The 27624-nt window shown below is 31.8% G+C and overlaps 1 protein-coding gene across 1 annotated transcript in view; it reads left to right on the forward strand.

Annotated features, from left to right (window-relative positions):
* The window catches only part of LOC127288900 (uncharacterized), a 30245-nt gene extending 6969 nt beyond the window's left edge, over nt 1-23276 (forward strand). The window contains exons 5-6 of the mRNA XM_051316608.1: nt 21948-22100; nt 23048-23276. Coding sequence (XP_051172565.1) covers nt 21948-22100; nt 23048-23233 — 339 coding nt within the window. The 3' untranslated portion in view covers nt 23234-23276. The remainder of the gene's footprint in view (nt 1-21947; nt 22101-23047) is intronic.
* The last annotated feature ends 4348 nt before the right edge of the window (nt 23277-27624 follow it).

Raw genomic sequence — 27624 nt, forward strand, 5'->3', positions numbered from 1 at the left:
AAATGCATGAGAAAAAATTTGTCGATAAAATCAATATAGCCGAGCTTTTTAGAAGGTAGATGGCAGTTTTGTTTTTTATAAAAACGATTCAGAAAAAAATTTAAAGAAAGAAAATAGGTGAGTGCTGCCATCTACCTTCTAAAAAGCTCGGCTATATTGATTTTACCGAGAAATTTTTTCTCATGCATTTTAGGTTATGTTTATAAGCTGTCACTTTTTAATTATCAAATTGCATATTGTCATTGATTTTCTGTTTTTTCATATTTAAATTAAATAGTGAAATGGTCTCCGCAATTGTACTATTACCAAAATATCTGAAAAAATTCGTTAAATTATGAGTCGATTCGTTGCAAAGATTTGATGCAATTTTTGGTCTCAATTTGAGACTTTTAAGAAAACTGAAGGCAACAATGACAAATAAAAAAAAATCATCAAATTTTTTTTTAATTTTCATTTTTTGTCACTTTCTCTGTAGGATTCTACGTAGGAAACTATATAGAAAACTATATAGTTTCCTGTAACATTGCCTGAACCAAATTCGTACAGTAAAGTCGTATGTTGTCTGGGAGCTTTCTTAAACGCATCCCACGTAAGATCTTATGAGGATTCCTAATTGATTCGTTTTAAAGGATCACACGTGGGAAGCTTTGTAGGAATTTTCAATAGTGAAAACGGACCAAATTCAGAACAAACTTTGAGGATCACTTTTAGAGAGCACGTGATAGAACAAATAAAATATTATCAAAAAAGATATTATATTGCTTTCAGAAGCAGAACCGATCACATAAATTCACTACACAGAACTTGACTAATGTAACCAGCACTTAAAAGTCAAACAAATAAAAAAAAATCATTGATAATGCATGGAGAGCCAGAACATATTCCTTCCAGACACTACCGCTGCCAAGTTCGAATTCCATGTTTATTATATATTAGAGAGAGACTTGTGCATTGCACGAAAGATTACAATGAACTAAAAACGATACTAGATAATAAACAGGACAGTTAAAACAAGAAATGTTTTGGTCCAACTACTAAAGATGAGACTAGATAATAGACCGGACAATTAAGCCAAGACTATGTTTTGGTCCAACCAATAAAGATAAGACTAGATAAAAGACCGGACAGTTAAGCCAAGACTAGTTTTAGTCCAACCAATAAAGATAAGACCAGATAAAAGACCGGACATTTAAGCCAAGACTAATTTTGGTCCAACCAATAAAGATAAGACTAGATAAATACTGGACAGTGAAGCCAAGATTAGTTTTGGTCCAACCATTAAGGATAAGACTATATAAAAGACCGGACAGTTAAGCCCTTTACAATTATTTACACTTAATAATAGTAATCTTAAAATAATTGCTAAAAATAAATAATGATTGACAAAACGTTACAAGTAAACATAAAAACAATAGGTGTGTTAATAATTTTAAAAGTCTCAATAATGCAAGTAATAATTTATTTATTAAGAGTGCAATAATTATTTATAAATTTAAATTAAATACATTTGCTGGATAACACAGCCCCACAAAAAAAAGTGTCGTGCGCGGCAGACCAGACTAGTCATTTCCCATGTATTTTGACGCGCTGAACACGAATCCGAAGTCCGTTTTGCTCCATCACGTCAGGATTTTTTTTAACCTCCAAAAACCTGTCGGATTTTGAGAGGTAGGCTATTTTTTTAAAAAATTGATGGATTTACTTCAAAATTGGTATTTAGGGGTTTTTTGGGTCGCTGATGAAGAATTTGAATATAGATTTTCAAAATTCAAAATGGCGGCTCCAATATGGCGGACGAATTTTGTAAAAATTGATGGATTTACTTCAAACTTGGTATCTAGGGGTTATTTTGGGTCGCTGATTACGAATGTGAAGTTAGATTTTCAAAACTAGAAATGGAAATTCTTATTTACATAAGTAAGGTATTTACGTCTTTTTATGGTAGCGCACTCTTTTGTCCTCAAAGGATCTGTGTAATGGTTTTCTTTTCAAATTGGTGACTCCAGGTACAATATCCCTTTTCAGCATCCAACCGTAGTCGGCCATCATATTTACATCTCATCTTCCTTGATAACGACGCTCAAATTCTTTCAGATCTTGATGGAATCGTTCTCCTTGTTCTTCACTGTAATCTCCCAAATTTTCATGGAATTGATCCCGATGCGAGTCTAAGTAATGCAACTTTATGCTCATTAAGCATCCTAACTTACCAAAGTTTTTAATCATATCACTAACTATTTGCTCCCAATTTTCACTCTTGTGATTACCCAGAAAATTTCCGACAACTGCTTTGAAACTAAGCCATGCGGCTTTCTCCTTTTTATTCATCTTGGTAATAAATTGCTCATCTTTTAACAATTTGCGAATACGTGGTCCGTCGAAAACCCCTTCTTTTAGTTTCGCATCAGAGATTTCTGGAAACTTTTGTTCCAGGTATTTGAAACAGTTTCCTTTTTTATCTAAGGCTTTGACAAACTGTTTAATTGCTCCTAGTTTCGTGTGTAAGGGCGGAATTATCACCTTTGAAGGGTCGATATCGTCCGCCATATTGGAGCCGCCATTTTAAATTTTGAAAATCTAACTTTAGATTCGTAATCAGCGACCCAAAATAACCCCTAGACACCAAGTTTGAAGTATATCCATCAATTTTTACAAAATTCGTCCGCCATATTGGAGCCGCCATTTTGAATTTTGAAAATCTATATTCAAATTCTTCATCAGCGACCCAAAAAACCCCTAAATACCAATTTTGAAGTAAATCCATCAATTTTTTAAAAAAATAGCCTACCTCTCAAAATCCGACAGGTTTTTGGAGGTTAAAAAAAATCCTGACGTGATGGAGCAAAACGGACTTCGGATTCGTGTTCAGCGCGTCAAAATACATGGGAAATGACTAGTCTGGTCTGCCGCGCACGACACTTTTTTTTGTGGGGCTGTGTAATTAATTAATTGACCTACTTTAATTTAAAAGTTAATTTTTATAAAACGACCATTTTAGCTATTAACGAAAGTTATTTAAGAAATTTAATGTTGATTATAAAACACTTCAGCTAAATATAAAAACTATAAATTTAGCTCTTGTAACGATAGAGTATCGTAGTATAGTGGCGCGGCGAAAAGAGAGAAAGTAGACAGCGTAAGTAGCAGTGTCACTCTCTTCCCCTACTACTCGCTGTCACCTAGCTGCTAGTGATATACCTGTCGTCTCGCACCTTTTTCGTCAGTCTTCTTCCGACACGCCTAGAGGTGCTTCTCTGACGATTGGAAGCGACTTACTCCTGGCTACCTGGTGCTCAGTAGAGGTGCGTCTCTCTGAACACCAGAGCCTTCCTCACTTCCTAGAAGGATCTGTACTTGTTCCTGTAGGTGCTTCTGCGGAACAGTAACACCCTTTGCCCTCCTTCTACCTGGGGAACCGGACTTCCTATGGGCGCTTCCGTGGAAGACTGGTGAACCAGGTTACGCACATCTACCAGGACCATCCTTGTCCAGTAGAGGTGCTCCTCTCTTGACAAAGATGATGCACTAGGTCGATTCCCCATCTCGAGGCGCTTCTCGGGTGGAGGAGACACCTAGTGAATATTACTTGGCACTAGCTTCGCTTCAGGCATGAATATTGGAACCGAATCCAATATCTAGCTTCTTCCCCGATTACGAATAATAAACGACCTAGCGTGCACGACCCTAGTATCCGTCCGTACCGTCGTCTAGGGGGTAAATTCTAGAAAGTACCCCACGCGATATTAATATGCGTCGTCCTGATCAACATCTTCGCGAACGTGGTAAATATGTTTAAATCCGTTTTATTCTGGATTAATGACGAGCGCGATCGGAGCTCAGCGAACGCTCCTCTAGAATAGCTAGTTCTTTTATCGTTATGTTTTCTAGAGATTAGTATTTTATTTGCATTGTATAGATGCTTTCGTTCTTATATTATTTTATGTAATACTTCATTTTTGTATATTCTCTTTCGAAGGTTTAAATAAAGTCTCGTCAATGACTACACCTCTCCTCTACATCATAGTAAGAAATAGTTCCGAAATTAATCTAAACATAGATGGCGCTTCACGCCAGCTACCAAGATTTAAAATAACTTGTCAAAATAGGTACCGTCTGTTAACGGTCATTCGTACCTTTTGTATGATAGCGATCGAAATATGGAAACGAACATTTTGTTATGTGTCACACAAAATATATTAATTAAAAATTGTTTCAAATTTTCAGGGTTTTTTTAGTAGGTCTGAAAATAGTCTTAACTAAACAAGCCCCAAATAATAAGCTTTAATCGAATTCATGAGTTTTTTTTATTTCCGTCCGCTATATTGGATCCGCCATTCTGGATTTTTGAAAAGTAGCATCAGATTCGTAATCAGCGACCCCGAAAACCCCCAAATGATGAGTTTTAAGAAAATTCATGAGTTTTTTTAAATTTGTCCGCCATATTGGATCCGCCATTTTGAATTTTTTAAAAGTAGCACTAAATTCGTAATCAGCGACCCAAAAAAACCCCCGAGTAATAAATTTCAAGTGAATTTAAGCAGTTTTGAAAAATCATCCGCCATATTGGAGCCGCCATCTTGGATTTTTAAATATTCCATTTTGCATTTTAAAGTAGACATAAATAGCTAAAATTTAAGACCTCATAGAACAATTTCTGTCAAAATGAATTTCTTTGGAATACGAAATAAGAATGAATTTAATTAATTCTGAGCACATTTTCGACCATAATAAATCGGCCATCTTGAATTTCCTTTTTGGCCACTTTGCATTAAAAAGTAGACTTAAAGAGCTAAATTTTGGTCCCTATTAGTACTCTCTAGGTCAAAACCAATTTTGGGGGGACAGGGGTCTCCCATTCAGAAAGAATGCCCCATATATATCCCCACAGCAGCCAATCTTTACTAAAAATTTCGTAAAGATTTCCTTGAAATCTTGGGAATATTTTATTGCAAAGTTTAATGAAAATTGCATAAAGATTTAAATGTCCCACCAAAATAAATATTTGGCGTAAAAGTTGACTAAAAATTTAAATGAAATTTTCAGGAAATGTTCGTCGCAAAAATTGAGTAAAAATTTAAATGAAATTTTCAGGAAATGTTCGTCACGAAAATTGACTGAACATTTAAATTAAATATTCATTAAAATTTTATTGCGAAAGTTGAGTGAAAATGTAATTTAAATATTCAGTCAATTTTTGTGACGAACATTTCCCGAAAATTTAAATTAAATTTTCAGGAAATGTTGGACAGAAATATCTGTAAAAAATACAAAAATAATATTTAAGAAGTATTAATATTATTATTATTATTATAATTAATAATAATATTAATAATAAAAATAATAATAATAATAATACTAATAATAATAATAGATAGATAGATTTTTATTATTATTATTAATAAAAAAAATTTACTGTCTGGAAATAAAAATAAAATAAATAATATACAAACATTCTTGCTCTGCTTTGATGCTTTGTTTCACATTGAATCAAGCACTGCATTCTTGTTGAGCAAGAACTTTTGAAAACAAATTGTGGGGTGCTGGGGATTGAACCTACGTTCGCCGCGCGCTAGCTAATGACCCTAACCACTACACTACAAATATCTGGCTGAGAAAAAAAAATAAAATAAAATATAATAAATAAAATAAATAAAATTATTTATTATAATTAAAAATGTAGGTATTAATTAATGAAAAATTAATTTTTAAATATTTTATTTTTTGTAAAAGATTGTGGCTTTTACAAAATGGTTTTTAAAGTTAAAATAAAATTTTTTAAAAATTAATATTTCGATTCGAAATAAAATTGACTAAATTGACAAATTGTCACAAATAAATATATTACAAGCATTTTTTTCTGTCTATTTAGTCAATTTTATTTAAAATCGAAATATTAATTTTTAAAAAATTTTACTTCAACTTTAAAAGCCACAATCTTTTACAAAAAATAAAACATTTAAAAAATAATTTTTTATTAATTAATACATTTTTAATTATAATAAATAATTTTTAAATAATAATTTTGATTTAAATGTTTAAAAAATAGAATTTTTGTGTTCACTTTCATTTCTTATTTTAAATATATTGTAATAATTTTCTTAATTATTTTTAGAACGCTTTTTCTTGTCTTAAACAATACTAATATAATTGTTTATTAATAAATTAAAAATTTTAAAATTAATTTTCGCAAATTTGTGAATTTTTAATTAATAGATAATATTTTAAAAAATAATTAATTTTATAATAACCTTTTCACATGACCTTCAGTCATGATTTTACAGTATTATTTCGATTCACTTTTAATTTTTATATTCACCTGCAATGTGAATATTCAGAATATTCAAATATTTCCGTGATAACCTTTTTAAATGAGCCCGCACTTTTAGGTCGATAACTAAGATTACTTTTCTATCAGCAAGTTGTAGAGCCTATATAAGATTTTTTTTTCTCAGCCAGATATCTGTAGTGTAGTGGTTAGGGTCTTTAGCTAGCGCGCGGCGAACGTAGGTTTAATCCCCACCACCCCACAATTTGTTTTCAAAAGTTCTTGCTCAACAAGAATGCAGTGCTTGATTCAATATGAAACAAAGCATCAAAGCAGAGCAAGAATGTTTGTATATTATTTATTTTATTTTTATTTCCAGACAGTAAATTTTTTTTATTAATAATAATAATAAAAATCTATCTATCTATTATTATTATTAGTATTATTATTTTTATTATTAATATTATTATTAATTATAATAATAATAATAATATTAATACTTCTTAAATATTATTTTTGTATTTTTTACAGATATTTCTGTCCAACATTTCCTGAAAATTTCATTTAAATTTTTAGTCAACTTTTACGCCAAATATTTATTTTGGTGGGACATTTAAATCTTTATGCAATTTTCATTAAACTTTGCAATAAAATATTCCCAAGATTTCAAGGAAATCTTTACGAAATTTTTAGTAAAGATTGGCTGCTGTGGGGGTATATATATATATATTTCTTTAAAATTGTTTCACTTTTCATAACAATGGCGAAAAAAATAGCGTATGTGGCTCGCACGTAGTAATTTTTAGGTTCGGATGATTTCAATCCTCGCTGTCTGTGCGACTTCGGTTCGACTTGGCTCGCTTTCGGCTCGTCTTCGTCTCACCTATATCGCACTAACGACAGCTCGTACTGAAAATTACATCCTCACTTAAAAAGTACTACTTTACGTGCTTGCCACATTATATACTATTTTAGCAAAATAAAAAAATACGTGTCGTCTAAAATTCATTGAAAAACAACATTTTGAAAGTAAAAATTATTTTCAGCTCGGACCATGTCAAGCTTGTCTGATTTGAAATAAATTTGGTCAACACGTATATTTTTATATCGGCAATCGTGAACATTTAAGGGGTGAAAACCACCCCTAAAGTTTTTACGGAAATATAGAAATTTCATAATATAAAGGAAAATTCAATAAAAAAATTTTTTTTTGCTCAGTAATAATTTAGCACGAAAAATGGAATTAAACAGTAGCATTTTCATCACCAACTCCCATGAATTTAGGGGTAAGCAACCCCCAAAAATTAACTTTTCGTTCAAAATTATATAATTCTTCGCTTTATATTTTATTTTTCTGTACAAAATAATTAGGTATAAGAGTTGTAAAATATTAACAAATGTAAAAAAAATTGCCCAGGGGGTAGATAGGGGTAAAAAACCCCTTAAAGTATATTATTTCAATTAAAAGACTATTAGTAAAAAGTTTATTTCTTCTGCAAAAATCATCTATATATTAAGAGGGATACTTTATTTTCATTTTGAAAATATTTTCAAGACTGGAATTTTATTTTCCGGGGGTAACTACCCCTAAAAATGATTTTTCCGTTAAAATAATACTGTTTCACGATTTTAATTGCATTTTTACATGCAAATTAAGAACGTTTGGGTCCTGAAAAATCATAGCAATAGTCTTCATATTTTGTTCGTAGAGTGGATTGGGGTAAACACCCCTAAAAACATATTATTTTAAATAAAGAACTTAATTAGCAAACAAATTTATTTCTTCTGCAAAAATCATTTATAAAATAAAAAGGATAATTTTTTTTAATTTTAAAAATATTTTCAATTCTTGAACTTTATTTTCTGGGGGTAACTACCCCTAAAAATTATTTTTATGTTAAAATAATACTGTTCCACGATTTAAAATTCACTTTAAAATGCAAATTAAGAACGTTTGTTTCGTGAGAAATCATCGCAATAATCTTCATATTTTGTTCGTAGGGTAGATTGTGGCAAACAACCCTTAAAAACATATTATTTCAAATAAAGGATCATATCTGAAAAAAAATTCATTTTTATAACACCTTACGTCAAAAACTCGACTAAATCGCTGGCTTTTACGCACTAGTGCTTAAAAAGAGGGGAAATCGTACATAAAATAAAATTCATATTGAATTGAATTTTTAATTAAAGGAATTTTTATTCAGTCGAACTTTTATAAAACAGATTTTCTAGTTGACCGAATTTTCATTTAATATACTTTCTATAGAATTTATATTCTGCAAAATTGCCAAAATATAGAATTTTTAATTAATATAATAGAATAATATAATCAATAACATTTAATAAATTACAAACGAACCTGTAAACATGTAAATATTTACTGAACACTTGTTCACAATTGTCTAACTGCTGATCGACATGCAATATAAAATAACCTAATAATAAATCCCCTATTTTGTCTATTAAAAATGACATTACAAAAATTTCTTAGCTTATATTTTAATAAACCGTTTTTTACAAATTTTTTTAGAAGCATCGTAATAGTTATTTATGGGACATGAGCGCAAATAGGGGAATCTCACGCGAGTCTCGATTCCCCTACTTTTACGCCCTTGCCACATAAATTACTATTCTACTGCAAAATTCATCTACAATATAAGAGAGATACTTTCTGTTTATTTTGAAAATTTTTTCAAATCTGGAACTTTATTTCCCTCTTATTTTGAAGCTGATTTTTGAAGAAGAAATAAATTTTTTTCTGATAAAGTATTTTATTTGAAATAATATGTTTTTAGGGGTTGTTTACCCCAATTCACCCTACGAACAAAATATAAAGAGTATGGCTATGATTTCTCAAGACATAAACGTTCTTAATTTGCTTGTCAAAATGAAGTTTAAATCGTGGTATAGTATTTATTATTTTTACGGTAAAATACTTTTTAGGGGTAGTTATCTAAGGAAAATAAAAATTCCAGCCTTAAAAATATTTTTAAAATGAAAAAAAGTATTACTCTTATGTTATCGATGATTTTTGAAAAAGAAAAAATTTTTTTTTCTGATTAAGTCTTTTATTTAAAACAATATGTTTTTAGGCGTTGTTTACCCCAATTCACCCTACGAACAAAATATGAAGAAAATTGCGATGATTTTTCAGGACCCAAACGTTCTTAGTTTGCATGTAAAAATGCAGTTAAAATCGTGAGACCATTGTCGATAAAAAATATTCGTATTAATTAGTTTTTCGAGTACTACAACATATATCAAGATGAACAAAATCGGAGAGGGACACCTACGCAGTGTTCCTTGTGAGTCGTTCCCAACTGAAGAATGCATTTGCTTCAAATTTTTAATTACTTATTATCTGGACAGTATTATCAACATAGTTCTAACATCGTTCCAACTCTTTAACAGTGATTGACGTATTTGATTCAAAATGGGGCCTGCTCCACTTTTTTTTAACTCCAGGAGAAGTTCTTTTGGCATTCTCAGTGTTGCTTAATTCTCTGTATTGTTTTATTTCGTCCTTTTTCTTTTTTTATCGATAAAAATCATCATGTATGCTTTTTGTTATTAACCGTCAAATTATAAATAGTTTATTAATTAACAAGGCCTAGATTATGGTATGTGTTCGATTCTCACAGGTATTCTTCTTACGGAGTCTACTCTTTTTGAAAGCATCTAACGCATGGTAAAATCATTCTATTTGTACTTGTGTGGGCCATTTCCAAATGAACAGCATATTTGATTCAATCTCAAATTTCTTATCATTTAGATTTACCTTTTGCTATCTGATCTATATTATCAACAAGGATTCATTCAGATTATTCTGGAATCTTTTCCACTTCTACAACTGTTTTGTCCGAGGTTTTGTCACCACTATTATGATAACAGGTTATGGGCCCAAATGCACCATTACCTCTGGGTAATCGCGATTAGTTTCGAAAACGAAAGTAAAGGTTTGAGGTGCTCATAAAGAACAATTATGACACCTAGAAAATCCGTATGCAAAATAGCGAAGACGTTAGGCAGCATTTTTAATCCTTCCTTAATGTTGTTGATAAGTACAAGATCTTGTACAAGAAAATGTACATGTTCAGCAGCTGAACTTGTACCTGTTCTGGTGAGAACATGTACAAGATCTTGTACAAGTAAATATATTTAATATTTGTATACAAGAAAATATACATGTTCTTGTACATATTTTTTTGCAGGTTCCATGTACAAGTACTTACATATGAAACCGTTCATATTCTTCTTGTACAAGTTCCTTTAAAATTTTTTTTAAATTTGAGATTTTAATCATTTAGAATCGTTAAAACTGTTTACTTATGCATGCTAAAAATTATTGCGCAGCTGTAAAGTCCTAAGAGGAGGACTATGAAAACTTCCGATGTGCTATATCATCACAAAATGAACTGCCATCGCTGGAAACACTGCGAATTAAAATCAACGAAGACTCAGAAACAAGCCCTGGTGGATTGTATGATGCGAATGCTCCACCAAGTTCGCGGAGCATTCTTGGAACACGAGATTGAGATTTTAATTCTGTCTAAAATTTATAAAAAATGATGAAATCGATAGAATAATTATTAAAATCAATAAGTTTTACGCATTTTAAGATGATTATTGTTAAATAATTATAAAAATTTAATGTTTTTATTAATTTCAATCTATTACAGTTTATTATCAACATTTGTCGATAACCAATACAGCCGCGCTTTTTAGAAGGTAGGTGGCAGCACTCTTTTTCTTTTCTTTATATTTTTTCAATATTTCTTTTATTAAAAGCAAAACTTTTATTTGTTAAACGGAAATATTGGTAAAAAAATATATTATTTTTTCAAAAAAATTAATATTTTAATAAAGAATATTGTTAAAAAAAATGAATTTTTTATCAAAAAAAAAGTTGAAAAAAATTAATTTTAAAGGGAAAAGGTGAAAAAATGTATTATTTTGTCAAAAAAATTAATATATTATTCAAAAACATTGGTAAAAAAAATTTTTTTAGATAAAGAAGGTGAAAAAAATTAATTTTAAACGAAAATATTAGTTACAAAAATTTTATTATTTAATCAAACATATTGATGAAAATTTTTTTTTATCAAAAAAAAGGTTGAAGAAAATTCATTTTAAACGGAAAGAATTGTGAAAAAATGTATTATTTTATCAAAAAAAATTAATATTTTTGATAAAACAATTATTTTTTTCATGAATATTTTCTGTAAAAATTCACTATTGTATTAAATAAATAAATAAAAATTAATCTTTCTTTAGCCATATTTATGAAAAAATAATTCATTTTTTAACGATATTTTTGATGAAAAACCAAGTTTTTATCAATATTTCTGTTTAAATAATTAATTTTTTTTACTAATATTTCCGTTTAAAATTAATATCTTTCACCTTTTTTTGAAAAAAAAATTATTTCTTTCATAAATATTTTTAATTAAAAAATGAATCGTTTTTAGCAATAGTTTTTATAAAATAATACATTTTTTCACCAATATTTCCGTTTAAAATTAATTTTTTTAAACTTTTTTTTATTAAAAAATTGTTTTTTTACCAATGTTTTTGATTAATATATTAATTTTTTGACAAAATAATACATTTTTTCACCATTTCTATCCACTTCCTCTCTCAACATGTACCCTGGACAACTCGCACTTACACCCATCGTCCACCTCATATACCTCTCATTCATACTTTTTAGTCTTCTCCACTCCTTCCATCCCCATACTTCCACACCATAACACAACACTGACCATACAAGCACATCAAACAACCATATTCTCTTCTTCCAATCATTCTTAAACCTTCTCTTTCCTATTCCCCATACTTGACACATTATCTTTTCCGCTCTCTCTACCCTACTACTCACATGCAAATCATGCGCTCCATTACATCTAAACCAAAAACCTAAATTCATTCAGCCTCCTTACCTGATCCGCCAACCCACTCTTTCTATTCCTGAATCTCACCATTTTCGTTTTCTCTATATTTACCCACAAATCTTTTACTCTCACATAACACTCAAATTCTTTCATCGACAATCTCATCCCACTTTCACTCTCTGCCAACAAACACCACATCATCCCATACGGTAGAGAAAACATTCATCCTGTACCCAACACTTCTCCTTTTCCTCTCTTCTTCAATCTCTCTTCTAAATCCGCCATCAATAAACTAAATAATAATGGACTCAGCGGGCATCCCTGTAGCAATCCTCTTCCCATCCAGAAAACCTCCCTTACTTCTTCTCCAATCTTCACCCTTACTTTAACATCCGTATATAATTCTTTCACCCTTTCTATTAATCCCCCCTCTAGGCGAGGGAATGGGCCATTAAGGAGGGAAACAAATACGGTAAAGGGTGGTACGGGTTGGAAGGAGAAGGACAGAAGAGAAAGGTGGGCAAAAATATGGGACTCACGATACAACCGATGGTACAAGATGGTAAAAGGAGTAGGGGTACCAAAGTATTTAAGAAAGATGATGAGATAGACAAAATGGCAAAGGATGGTGAGATTTCGAATGGGAGAAGGAATGCAGGTACTGAATGGAAAGGGAAGAGAGATTGTGCAGAGTATGCGGGTATGAAGTGGAGGATTGGGAGCATGTGTTAGAAAGGTGTGAAAGGAGAGAGTGTGAAGTGTATGATTGGTATAGAGTGGATGTTAGAGTAACATGGATTTTTGATGAAAATGGGCAGGGTGAAAGATCGATGAAAGGAGAAGAGTAAAAAGGGTGTAAGGAGTAATGTATGAAGTTTGGATGAGATAAAGCATATAGGGTGGGCGTTAAGGGTGACGAAGCCAAATTTTGACAAAAAGAACTGTAAACAGAAGCCCTCGCACTGGCGGACGCGTAGTAATAAAGATAGTTTGTAAGATTTGCGTTAGGATAAGGAGTTATTTTTGTATTAGGATAAGTTATTTGTTGTATTTAGGTTTAAGAGAATGTACTTGGATCCTCGAACCCTGCGTAAAACTTATTGATTTTAATAATTATTCTATCGATTTCATCATTTTTTATACATTTTAGACAGAATAAATATCTCAACCTCGTGTTCCACGAATGCTCCGCGAACTTCGTGGAGCATTCGCATCATACAATCTGCCAGGGAGGAAAGACACAAATCAAAGATCCTTATAAAACGCGATGATTGTTACAAAATCCAAATATAAAAGTGCTTTTAATAAACAATACAAGGAAAATAAAGAGGACAGGGAGACTAATTGTGCGTAGAACGTAACTGCACGTCCCATATGGATATGTGTAGTGATGTAAAGTGTTGCATATATTTTAATTGTGATAGCGAAAAACAAAAGTTAAATCTTGCCAGTAGTGCACACTTGGAGAGATTGAGCAAAGGTATAACAAAGACAGAACTAATCACGGAAAGAAACAGAAAAACATTAAAACTAGGTTATGCGCTATACATATTAGATCTTCTGACAAATTTAATCTCAGTGGGGAAGATAAACTACAAAGATAATAGTATAGTGTTTGACATACATCCTTATTAAAAATCCTTGTACCTGGTATCGGATATTTGAACAACGTTCTCAACAAGAAATTTTTCTGGGATACAGTTCCCAGCGAGAAATGAAAGGTTTAATCGGAATTCTATCCGTCATCTAAGACGTTGAGAACAGGTCTAGGTCTAAATTTGATCTAGATTAATTAAAAATAGACGTTAATTTAAATGTGTTTTTAAGAACCCAGTAAAAAAAATAATTGTGAGTAAGCGAAAAGAATTGGTGGTAACTTAAGCTCAATTCGGTTTGGCGAAAAAACCGTAACCGTAAAAAAAATTTGTTCTAAATATATTTTACAAGGAACCGAAACGTAACCGAATCGTAACCCAATTCGGTCCTAACTCGGTTTACCCAATCCACCCGGGGTGTAAAATAAGTGTTGTCTAATCTACACTTTTTGTCGAATTAAAAATCGAATAGCTGGTCTAAGACATCAATTAATATACTAATTTCTCACCGCGGGGGGCGGTACTACAGAAATCAGGATAATAGATGTCTTATAGAGTTATTTATATAGGTATCCTTTAAGGAATCCTAAAAGAAATTTTCAATAGAGTTCAATTTTGTCTACGATTTAGACGTCCAATAGACTCCAATTTCGACGTCTGCAACCTAGACGTCTTATGGCGTCCCATTTCGACGTCTATGTTTGGAGTCCAAGGCACATATAGTGTAGGTAAATTCCGAAAAAAGTAGTAATCTCCAAAGATAATAAATTCACAAGCAGACTCGGAAACACGCCAAATCAACAATCTAGAGATGTTTTTTCAGTCGAAGAGATTTCACGAGTACAGTCAAGGATACTATCGGATTCCATCAAAGTAGATCTTCACTAAAATTCATAATAAAATGCAACGAGCCAGAAGAAGAAGACAATCAGGAAGAAATTAATTAAGAACAATCCGACGATGCGGACTTCAGACTTTCCACCTGAAAATTCACAACCTGCTAAAAGAAGATGAAGGACACGAATTATACAAACTGGACTTAAAGGAAAAACCGAAAAAGGTGAAAGAAGCGCAGCATTACTTGAGGACGAGTCAACAGCTGACATCAACTACTTGACAGAAATTGCAATTGACCCAACCCTTCAGATTCACCCCCATGTAAATCTGATTCCTGGAGCAGGTAACTATCATTCAGGATGATATTCGGGTTTCATCTAAATCTGTTTTACAATCTCCTTCTGATCAGGCCATTACATCTCCTTACGATCTTATGTGGAACAATCCATCATATACAGTTGACGCTAGATTCCAGCCTGATGCCCCTCCTCCTTTTACAGTGTTAGTACGACCATTCCAAATCAGAATATTGACAAATATAATAGGATCGCTATCACTGACTATTTTTTTTTCGTTAACTTTTTCGAGTTAGCGACCCTGATCGAGTGGTCGTGGTTAATGGAGTCAATAAACTACGAGTGACTTCCTCCACCTGGACACTTGCTAACCTTTTGCTTGATTCCTTGAAAGAATCAAGCGGATACAAACGGTGTATGACCCCGCGGGTACAACCTGTATACATATTTCTAGTCCGTAGGAAGGTGTTGGCTCATGACATCGATTTAGATTTGTCTCAGGTGATCTGTCACAGAATGGAGAGCGAAGTTATACGGAATGTAATCTCCATCCGCAGACGTACTACTCCAGAGGGTGATCTGTCGGGGCAAATTCAATTGATTTTCTCTAGGGTGTCGATTCCAGTCTCGATTTTTATTTCTCGATCCCTCTTTAATTTGACACTGACCATCACTCCCCCGCAGCGATGTTATAAGTACCAACGATTCAGGTATTTTCGTACACAGTGTTGCTTGGCTCACTTTAGGTCCTAATTCTGTGCGGAGAATCTTGTTAAGGAGGATTGTCCCAATCCAAACCGCACTGCACATTGTGTTAACTGTGGTGACAGCCACATGTCTTCATCAAGGGAATGCTCATATTATAAATATAAAAATAAAAATAAATATGAATTTTTGATTATGAATACAGGCATATTATTACGAATAATTTCAACAGTATAAAAGAATTCTCTATTAATATTAGAATTGGGTGGAATATAAACTGCACCGACAATATGCCATGTACCATATATCTTAACTCGAACAAATATCATTTCCACAATATTACAGTCAATAGGTATAAAAGAGCTAGGAAAATTATTATTCACTGCGATCAGAACTCCACCACCGCGACGCGACAAACTAAGGTAAATGCACTAGTGATCGTCAGTGTATTAGTAATCAGCAGGTAGTACATTACATTGTAGAAAATAAGATTTGTGTAAGTTTCCTGTCCCTGTGGGCAAATAATCATGTTCGTTCTAAAAACGTTTTTGGAACGTTTTTAGAACGTTTCATGTCCACCAAATAATGTTCTGGAACATTATTTGAACATCCATGTTCTTAAAATGTTCCAGAACATTATTTGGCGGACATGAAACGTTCTAAGAACGTCCTTAAAACGTTTTTAAAACGAACATGGTTTTTTGCCTACAGGGGTGTTATTAATTGTGTGTTTTGATAAAATCAAACCTTTCGGCATCGAAAGGATACAAATTCGTCGTGTAAATAGTGAATTTTCAATTAAGAGAGTATATTTGTTCATGACAAGGCCATGTACTGACTAGATCAACGGCATTTCTTAAAGTTCTGCTTAGGTAAATGACATGTTCAAAACAACTTGTAATTAGTTGTGTAAAGTGAATTGAAAGGTAAGTTTATGTTTTTATCATAAAGTAATAGAACTACTATTGATGGATTTAAGAAAAAATGAGTTAATATTTAAATTTTTATTTTATTATTAAGGAAAACGATCACTAAAACACTAATTTCACCGTGTGTCAGTAATCGTCAGAAATGACGATAACTGAAAATTTGAAAGTACAGAAATAACTAACTTTGTTTATTGAGTGATGTTAAAAACCTTTGTTACCAGTGTAAAAATAAATTTTGTATATTATAATATTAATAGATATTAGTTATCGTCAACCGAAAATTGGATAAAATGAAAGTTATTTTATATTGTTTTTAATGACGATTACTAAAGCAGGAGGCTGTCGAAAACTAAAACATGTAGGTTATATGTAGTATTTCTTAGTTAATCAATTTAAAATGAAGCATTATTAAATGTACTTAAAAAATAAATAATGAAAAATATTTTTGTTAATATTATATTTAACATTAACAAAATATTATTATTTTTTATTATATTAAAAATTTGTTTATAATTTCATATTTTTGATTTTATATAATTTTTTAAATTATTTATTTTATTAATTTTAAAAAATTTTTTTATTTTTTAAATTTATTTATTTATTATAGAAATGGCGAAGAAACTACAATATTCGGAGCAGCAAATGCTTTCTGCCCTAGACGCTGTCAAAAATGGAACTTGCTGCTAGCAAGTTGTATAGAGTTCCTAGGTCAACTTTGTCTGATAAACATCGTGGAAAAGTTCCCGTTGAACGCAAAATGGGACCTGTGTCAATATTATCAGTAGCAGATGATCAGAAGTTTATCAACTTGTGCAGTGGATGTTTGATGTTGCAGCATTAGGTTTTCCAGTGACCAAGGAGCAACTTTTGGACAGCGTAGAAATGCTTTTATGGGAATTGGGTAAATCTTCTCTTTTTCCAAATGGTAGGCCAGGTAGGACTCAAATAATCTATTGTCTATTCTTTTTGATCCCCGTAGGATTTTTAACTGCGACGAAACAGCCTTCTTTCTGTGTCCAGAAGGTGCTCAGGTTTTAGTTAGGAAAAGTGAGAAGGCTGTCTATAATTTTATTAATTGCAACGAAAAAGAATGTCTTACTACCTTGGTAACAGGTAATGCAGCAGGCGAATTGGCACCTCCGATGATAATATTCTCGTATAAAAGAGTTCCTGCAGAAATAGCTGCATCAATACAAAAAAAATGGGGTCTTGGAGTCTCCGATAATGGGTGGATGACTGGTGAAACTTTTTACTAGTATCTCTCGAATATTTTTCACCCGAGGATTTTGAGCAACAATATCCCTCTGCCTGTTGTTTTATATCTGGATGGGCACACTTCCCATCTTACAATGAGTGTTAGTAATTTCAGCCGTAAAAATAATGTTATTCTTGTAGCTTAACATTCTAATGCCACTCATATTCTTCGGCCAATGGATGTAGATGTGTTCAGTCCATTAAAAAAACAATGGAAAAAAACTGTTCATAATTGGCGAATGGAAAATGGCGGTCAGCGATCAACGCGAAAAAATTTCGCTCCTTTATTGGAAGTAACCTTTAAGAATTGCAATTTACAGCAGTCTTTACAACACGGTTTTAGATCATGCGGGTTGCATTCATTTTCTGCAGATTCAGTGGATTACACAAAGTTGCTTCAGCCCCGTAAATCTGCTAATTCATCAATGTTGGACATAGAGGATGTTAAGAACCACCTGGAATTTATTGAAAATCATTTACCTATCTCAAAAGTTAATTTATTTAAATCATCAGGCACTTCATGGTATGGCAATGTCAAAGATAAAAGCATGTTTTACTTTTGGTTGTCCCTAAAAATAAAAATTAGCGACATTGAAGAGAATGGAGCAGATGCTTCATCTAATTTTGAAGATAGTGAAGAAACCTCATCTCCAGAAAAAAGTATTTCAAAATAAGTTGAATTTCAGGCAGGAAGAATTGAAAACGAAATAACTCAGGAAGATGTAGATCCAATTTTTGATATCGACCTTCAAAACTGTGAAATGTTGATGATGATGGATGAAATTAATACGGATGAAATGCCTCCTGTAATTATAATCGACACACACATCCAATCAACCAACACGACTACAATTTCAAATCAGGATATAAGTAACATTCCAGATTTGGAATGTTCTGAGAAAGAAGAAGATAGTAAAAACAATCTGAATATTGTAAATAATAGAGATATACCATCTCCATTTAAGAAAGCACTGCCTTGGCCTAGTCCAGAAATTAAAAATAAAAAGAAAATGTCTAAGTCCACGTCAGAAATATCAGAATCCGCAAATGGTTCTTCGATTTTAATGATACTTGGTAAAATTATAGCTTTATATAAGAGCAATGTGTAAGTAAAAGGAATTTTTAAAATATCTAAAATTGTAGGAGTTATATCACTTTTAATTTTGATACTGCATTTTTTTCTTTCCTTTATATCTCGGTCAATTTTCAACCGATTTTGATGAATCAAAAACGATTTTTTTCAGAAAATTAATTATTTTCAGAATATTTTAAAATAAAAATAAAATTTTGTTATTTAAATAGAAAAAAGTAAAAAACAAAATTTCTTTCAGATTTTTTTTTCAATTTCGACCTCTTTTTTTTAATTTTTAATTTTCTAATAATATTCCGTTTTATTTAATCTTTAATTTAAAAAAAATTCATCCTGGAGACTTTTTTAGATCTCGTGATATAGTTCTTTAAGTATTATAAATCTTCATCAATTTGAAAACCGCAGGACTTGCTTCTATCATTACTTTCATTTGTTTGTTGAAATTTTTTATGGTTATGAATAACTATTTGTTTAGTTAACCTTTTGTAATATTGTATTATCTTATGTGTAATATTAATATTAAAGTTTTCATAAATTTTGTTTGCATTTAGGTGCACAGGTAGATTATTATTATCTTTTTATTATTAGTTTTTCTGCTTTAAATTTTATTATTTTTTATAACATTAATAATTCTAATAAAGACATGTTTTTCAGTTATTACATGGATTAGTATTTTTATACATTACAATGTTTCCGCGTTGCTTCAATTCCTTACAAAAGAAATCACATAAGAAAGTTGGAAGGAAGAACCTTCGTCTTGTTTCTGATTTAAATAATTTAAAAATAAAAACATTATTACGCGAAAATTTCTAGTTTGTAACAATAATATTATAAAACAAATGAAAGTAGAAACATAAATCTGGATCCTAGTTTTCTTGAGATGTGGATATTTAAAGAACTATATCACGAGATCTAAAAAAGTCTACAGGATGAATTTTTTTTAAATTAAAGATCAAATAAAACGGAATATTATTAGAAAATTAATAAAAAGAGGTCGAAATTGAAAAAAAATCTAAAAGAAATTTTGTTTTTTACTTTTTTCTATTTAAATAACAAAATTTTATTTTTATTTTAAAATATTCTGAAAATACTTAATTTTCTTAAAAAAATTGTTTTTGATTCATCAAAATCGGTTGAAAATTGACCGAGATATAAAGGAAAGAAAAAAATGCAGTATCAAAATTAAAAGTGATATAACTCCTACAATTTTAGATATTTTAAAAATTCCTTTTACTTACACATTGCTCTTATATAAAGCTATAATTTTACCAAGTATCATTAAAATCGAAGAACCACTTGCAGATTCTGATATTTCTGACGTGGACTTACTTAAATGTCAAAAAGTAGGCATCAAGAAGAAAAGTCATGTTCAGTAATTGCGGGCGAAGAATGGGTTACATACCATAAAAAGAAAGAAGAGGAAAAACATTTACTACAACTGCAAACAGAAGAGAAAAAGAAAGAAAGAGTAAGAAAAGCACAAGAAAATAAAGTTGCTTTGGAAGCAAAGCGAGAAGAGAAGAGTAAAAAAAGAGAAAAAAAAATATTGATGATGAAGATAGAAAAGAAAGGAATGAAGGCAGCAACTAAAGGAAAACGCGCGAAACTTGCAGAAGAATAAGAAGAAAAAAATAGCCATGAACAGTTTATTAACATTATATGTTATAAACATATTTATAAATATTTATTACGCTTTTTTTCTTCTGAAAAAAACCTACTATTAATGTTTGCAAATATTTTAATAGTGTTAAAGTTAAACGTAGACGTTATTAATGAATTCCTGTTTTAGACGACTTTGCCTTAAAAGTCGGGAAAAAATGGGTACATATTTTAAAAAATTTTGAATTTTATATGATCACTGTGTGATCTGCTGATTCTGTGTTCTTTTTGTTGACAATAGATAATTGTTTTTTGATTCGATTTTGTTTTAAAAGTCGTCAAAATTAGATATGTTTAAAAATGATGATTTTTATTAAATGTGCCTAATTCTAATTATATTAAAATGTAATCATTAAAAAAAATTGTGATTCTAAGTACGAAAATAAATTTAAAAATAATTATTTTCAATTATAACTGACTACTGTTTATTAAAATATTTAGGGGCATCACCTTTAAAATAGTTCATTTAATCAATAATAATTGCTATAATTATACTATAATATAAGAAAATAAACTTAAAAAGTTTGTTTTCATATTTTAATATTATTGCTGATTACTAGTGTTTTCACTCGACGATCACTAAGGCAATCAATTTTCATCCCTGCCGATTACTAACACATTTGCGTTTTACGAACTTCATTTATAAATAATTATTAACAATAATAAAATTTATGAAAATCATAAGGTAATTATGCTTCTTTATACTTTACTTTACTCGTAAATACTAATTATTACCTTAGAAATAACGTTTAACATTTTTTAATAAACAATTAAAGCTGCCAATTCGGCTGAAGGTGACGATTACTGGTGTATTTACCTTAGTTAATGAATTTCTATCCATTCTATAGATAGGAAAATTCATAATTTAAAATTTTTTTCAAAAACATTTTTTATACAAATGTTCTTGTACAAGAACATAAACCTGTTCATGTAAAAGTACTTGTACATGAAACCTGAACAAGAACTTGTACATTTTCTTGTACAAGTTTTTTCAGCCGGGAAACCGGGTTATGAGGTGGTTTATGAGACCACGATGGGACCGGCTGAGGATCAAAGTATTACATCTCAATTGTCGCAGCCCTTTATCGGTCCAACAGCGTCTTGTACTAACATTAACTCATTTCAACGGTTGGGTAGCTCTGACCGCCCTAAGATGGCTCAAAATAAAGGCTAAAATTCTCATTTGTCTTCGACGAATAGAACCGCTTTATATAGGAAATGTAATAATTAAAGCAGTAAATAATTAATAACTAATATTAATTGTGTTATAAGTACCTGTTAATTTGTTATTCTGTGGGATTTCGAAATATTTTGATAAATTGATAAGGAATTTATTTTTAATTCAAAAATAAATGTGAAATTTATTAAATTCTGTTATTTGTAAGTCTAATTAATTAATAATTAAAATATTATTTATATTTAGATAATTTTAAACGCTGCAATGAAAGGAGAAATGGGTCCTTGGGCGCAAAGGGTCGCAGAACATCAGATACAACGTAAATTAGGAAAAGATGTTGCAACAATTACGAATCACTATGGAAACATTAAAAATATTCACAAAGACTCAAAAGAAAAAGTAAAAACTTATTTTAATTAACATTCATATTTAACTAAAATCTCTTCACCGTAACTATAAGTAGGAAGGTTGGAAAAGGCGGGTCAAAGACGTTTTTCAAAATATCCCCCCCTATTTTTAATCTATTACAACTTGTGGTTACAGTGTCTCTGATTGAACCCATTTTGAGTTCAGGTTTTTTCTGTAAGTCAAGGCGTTTCACCGCCTGAGCATGGAATTCCACATGGAAACCTATATTAGATTCCATGTAGGAATTCATGATGGTTCCCATATAAAAGCACACCGGAATTTCGGACAGGATTTGGTGTCAGAATTTGCTTGGAATCTCTTATGGGTTTCCAAGTGTGATTTCATATAGTAATACCACATACATAGAATGCATGACTTACAAAATTTGACATTTTGAAAAATAAATTTTTTTGGATATCTCGAAAACGATAAGAGGTACAAAAAATCTGACAAAATTTTGTTGTCACTCCATAATGTAGAAATGTTTCCAAGTAAATTAAAATATTATTAGGTTAAATGTCAAATTTTGAAAAATTTTATTTCTTTAAATAAAAAATTTCATGTGTGATTTCATATTAGATCCTATATGGAGTTCTATGTGGAATTTTACATGGAATTCCAGATGGGCATCCATAAGGGATTTCATATCGTTTCCTAGACAAAACCCTATCAAAAATTCCGGTGTGCTTTTATATGAGAACCTTCATATAGGTTTCCATGTGGAATCCCATATTGGTTTTTCCAGTAGGATGGTTTAAATGTAAATATATATTTTTCCTTAAAATTTAATAATTTTAGCTAGGTAAAATTTCCCTCCTTCTTAAAAGTACTTTCTGCCAACTTAATAAATTTTGAACTTAGATCACTTGAAAAATTTTTCTACATAAATATTAATTAAGAAAAAAACAATACTTCATTGAATTTTTTCAATTTTTTAGGAGCCATTCAGAGCCAATATTATAGATGAAAAGAAAAAGCATGCAGAAAATTTAAAAAAATCTCAAAAGAGAATAAATGTTGTAAACGTGGAAGGAACAAAACCATCGGCTGTCATTTCAGATCCAGAATCCTACATAAAGAAGCTAAATACTTTATACGATACTCAAAAAAGTGTAAAAATGTAAAAAGAAATTTTTATGTATCCAATATATCTGGTTGTATTGTTAATTAACGTTTTTTAATATAGTAACCTTGATTTTTAACGATGTTAAATATATAAACAAAATTATTAAAAATCAATTAATTAATCAAAAATTAATCAAGATTACAAGGGAAACCTGGCGGAACAAAAATCACTCAACGTCCACTTTGTATAGTAGACATTGAGTGGACATTGGGCAGAAACTTGGTAATTCGCAAAAATAAATGTTAAAATGACAAAATATGAAAAAATTTGAGTTGCAAAAGGTAAATAAATATCCAGAGACTCAATTCTAGTAATAATTGCGTTAAATAAAGCATTAAATATTAAAAAATTAATATAAATTGTGCAAAGTAACTTGTCGCATGTTTACATTATATTGGTTTTTTTAATATTTCCAATAAATTAATGTAAAATGACGTAGAACTTTACACATAATTTTAAAAAATGGTTAAATTCATCAAATTGATGTATTTTTGAGGTTAATTAATTAATAATAATAAAAATTATATTTCATCTCAGTAGTGTTGTGAAATACTATAGAAATTGTATTACCGACCACATGTGATAATAAAAAGTTCGATTTCACGGTAAGTAAAGTTATAGTTACGCATAAATACTTAGATGTCACTATAGTCACCTTGAATATGCTTCTGCTGGAATATAGATTTTGAATTGAATATGACATGATGATCGTTAATTTAAGTTGATGCCAGGACACGACTATATATTATAAATGGGGTAAAATTCCTGTAGCGAACTAAGTGAAAAAAAGTTGATCGGATCGGGCTGTAATTTGCACATAGTTTAGCCCTAGGAATGATTAATTTAACCACGTATTTATGCATAACTATAACTTTACTTACCGTGAAAGGGAAATTTTTATTATCACATGTGGTCGGTAATTCAGTTTCTATAGTATTTCACAACACTATTGAAATTAAATATAATTTTTATTATTATTAATTAATTTACCTCAAAAATACATAAATTTGACGAATTTAACAATTTTTTAAAATTATGTGTAAAGTTCTACGTCATTTCACATTAATTTATTGAAAATATTTTTAAAAAAACCAATGGAATGTAAGCATGACAAGTTACTTTGCACAATTTATATTAATTTTTTAATATTTAATGGTTTATTTAACGCAATTATTACTAGAATTGAGTCTTTGGATATTTATTTACCTTTTGCAACTCAAATTTTTTCATATTTTGTCATTTTAACATTTATTTTTGCGAATTACCAAGTTTCTACCTAATGTGCACTCAATGTCTACTTTACAAAGTGGACGTTGAGTGATTTTATTCCGCCAGGGGTTGTTCAGTTTCTTTGCATTGTAAGTATAAAAAATTAAGCAATTGCATCTTTGATTAATAAATCCAAAGAATATTCAAACGATGTTACAAAATGGTTTCGATAAACAAGCACATGATCCAGAAAGCGTAATAACTGATGAGGAAAAAGTTTTACGTTCTTATATTGAAAACTTGATAAAAGATTCTATAAATAATACTTTCTTCATGGAAACTTACAAATCATTGCATTTTAAAGATGCAATGCAAGTTTCAGACCCGTGTGCCATAGAAGATGAAAATAATGATTTTTTAATGGATATTGAGCAGATTTTAAATGAAGAATCAGTTTAGCAGACGTCTTCTCAAGATGTCATTGAAGATAATTATAAACATAAAGCTGTTAAGTACTGGCAGTCAGGGAAAAACGATATAATGATGGACTTTCGCGCGTTATGAAAAACCCGCTTGCACCGTCCACATTAATCGAACGCTAAATACTTATCTTAAATTACGCTGAAAAATACCAAAGGGAGATTCCAACTAAGTCGAACCATCGGTGCATTGATGATCCCAGAACAAGATTAATTATCAAAGAACTCAGCAACGTTGAAATGCCGACTTGTAAGACGACGTTGACTGACGATGATAAACACAAAATATGATAACACCAAATAACACACATTTAGTTAACAACGAATAAAGATTTATTTAAAACATACAACTATTTAAAGAATAATCAAGCGTATAACGCGACAATAAATTATGAATCCCGCGAAAGGGTCTTCCTCTTAATACGATCCAAAATCGACTGACTATTGACGCCAACTTCCCCTAAATCTCCTAATCAGTTAAGAGGAGCGCGATATCCCTTTTCCTCGTCACCCCTATCGCTCCATCCTTCTCCCTGGACGATTTGGCGGCAGCTCCCCGGAAAACCTAGATAACGACGCTGACAATCGGGCCTTTAGGCGGCACAAACATGCGCACATCCTCACGCAGAAAAACCGCCAGAACACATGTTCATGGCACGTTGACACGAAAAACTAAACAGCTGATAGATCAAGAGGGGCAAAAACGCTGACAGATACCAACCAATATAAGTAACGATTTACATCGTTACAAACCCCTTCCCTAGGCCGATAATAGCCTGCTATTATCGCCGATAAAACCCAAAACGAAACGAAACGCTGAATTCCGAAAATAGTACTTTACAGAGAAATTCATCTAATATTGTAAAGAAAAATTCATTTGTCGCTCCTCCGCAAATTGGGCTCGCGGTACTTGGGCCAATTCCTCTGGCCAACTGGCTTATTGGTTCTCTAGGAACCGAAGGTCCTCCAGCAGAGACTCACTCTCTCTGGACGCTGACATTGATTATGACAACCCAAGACGAGGAGGAATGAAACGCTTTAAGTCGAATAAGAGCGCATTAACGGTGCGACGAATATTATTGGACTTCAAGTCGTAAGCCGACACTGATGAAGGTTCAATAAATTTTACTTCTAAAACGCGCAACGCATCCAAACGCTTTATACGATCTACCGTATTAGAACAATAAAGCGCGTTAATTTTTTTAATCAACTGATGTAACATCATCGCTGACATGCTCCGAGGCCAATGTTTCATCGGCGTCGAGTCCAAAACGCTGATATGATACTCAGTATGAGTTGTCATCCCGTGCTCAACCGTTTGGGATAAAACTAATTCGTCTACTAACCTCTGGACTTCTTGACGCTGATCAGACGTCGAATCACAAATACCCGCACACTCTGCGTAAATTGTGCCGCCCAGACGCTCATTTCTATTCTCCGCGAATTTATACCATTCGCGGCCACTGACTCTCCATAAACCTTTACCTAATTGGACCTCAATGTCCATTTCTTTACAAAAATCATTACCAAGCAACAAATCATGGGACAAAGAGTCGATGGCTATCAACTCAAAAGAGTTGGTGCAACCATCAACAGTCAACCATAACTTCAACTTTCCAAGAGACTTGGTGGATCCGCCTATAGCACTATATATTGCTGACTTCATGCCTACTAAACGATCCTTGAATTTTTGCGCGAGTTTGGGACCTACAACTGACACTGTCGCTCCCGGATCAAACAACGCTAAATACGGTTGATCCGCTAAAAATACTTTAAAGAAACGTCTGTTGTCGCTGATACTCCCGAAATCCGTCTCGTCGATGATTGGGGATTCAACTGCACCATCTGCAGTTCCTACCCCCTCCTGGACTAGACGTGCTGATTCTCGATCAACACTTGGAGCTCCACTAACACTTGGACTCTCTAATTCATCCGGAATCTTCAAGACGCTGATTAAATCACCCGCTAATTCGCCAACATCTCTAATACACTCTCTACACAAACTTTGCTCAGACCTCTGAGACTTGTTGGGACTAGTTTCTGGACGTTGTTCACAACACACGGCCTCCCTAGTCGGAATATTATTGCTGTTTAGAACATTGTGTTCAGACCTCTGAACATCGTTCACTAGTGTTTCTGGACGTTGTCCGCGGCACGCGTCCTCACTAGTCGCAATAATATTGCTGGGAATTCTCTGTTCACACCTGTGAACATGATTCACCAGCAGTTGAGGACTCTGTACCCTACAGATGTCCTCATTAGTCGCACTTTTGCTGTTTCGAACATTGTGTTCAGACCCCTGAACATCGTTCACTAGTAACTCTGGACGTTGTTCACGACACACGTCCTGACTAGTCGCAAAATCGGCGCTAATTACACACTGTTCAGACCCCTGAACATTACCTTGACTACTTCCCGAATCGTTACTTGGTTCTGAATACTCCATTAATTTCACCCGCAGAAAACAATCATTTTTAACGAATGGAGCGCTGACTAACGAGGCTGATTCGCTAACGGGGGGGAGGGTCGTTGGGTCCCCCCCCTTGACAGTTTTCCACCCACTGTCTGAACGCGGCACAGTTCGGACATTGTGAAAACACTGTCCCACGGGTACCACATACTAGACAACTGTCAACACTTTGTTGGGGCTGTCCCTTATTTGGACATTGCGCTGCAAAATGACCTGCCTGATTGCACGCAA

The sequence above is a fragment of the Leptopilina boulardi genome, unplaced genomic scaffold (assembly GCF_019393585.1).
Source record: "Leptopilina boulardi isolate dan_hultmark-lab unplaced genomic scaffold, ZJU_Lbou_2.1 LbouV2_397, whole genome shotgun sequence".
Lineage (NCBI taxonomy): Eukaryota > Metazoa > Arthropoda > Insecta > Hymenoptera > Figitidae > Leptopilina > Leptopilina boulardi.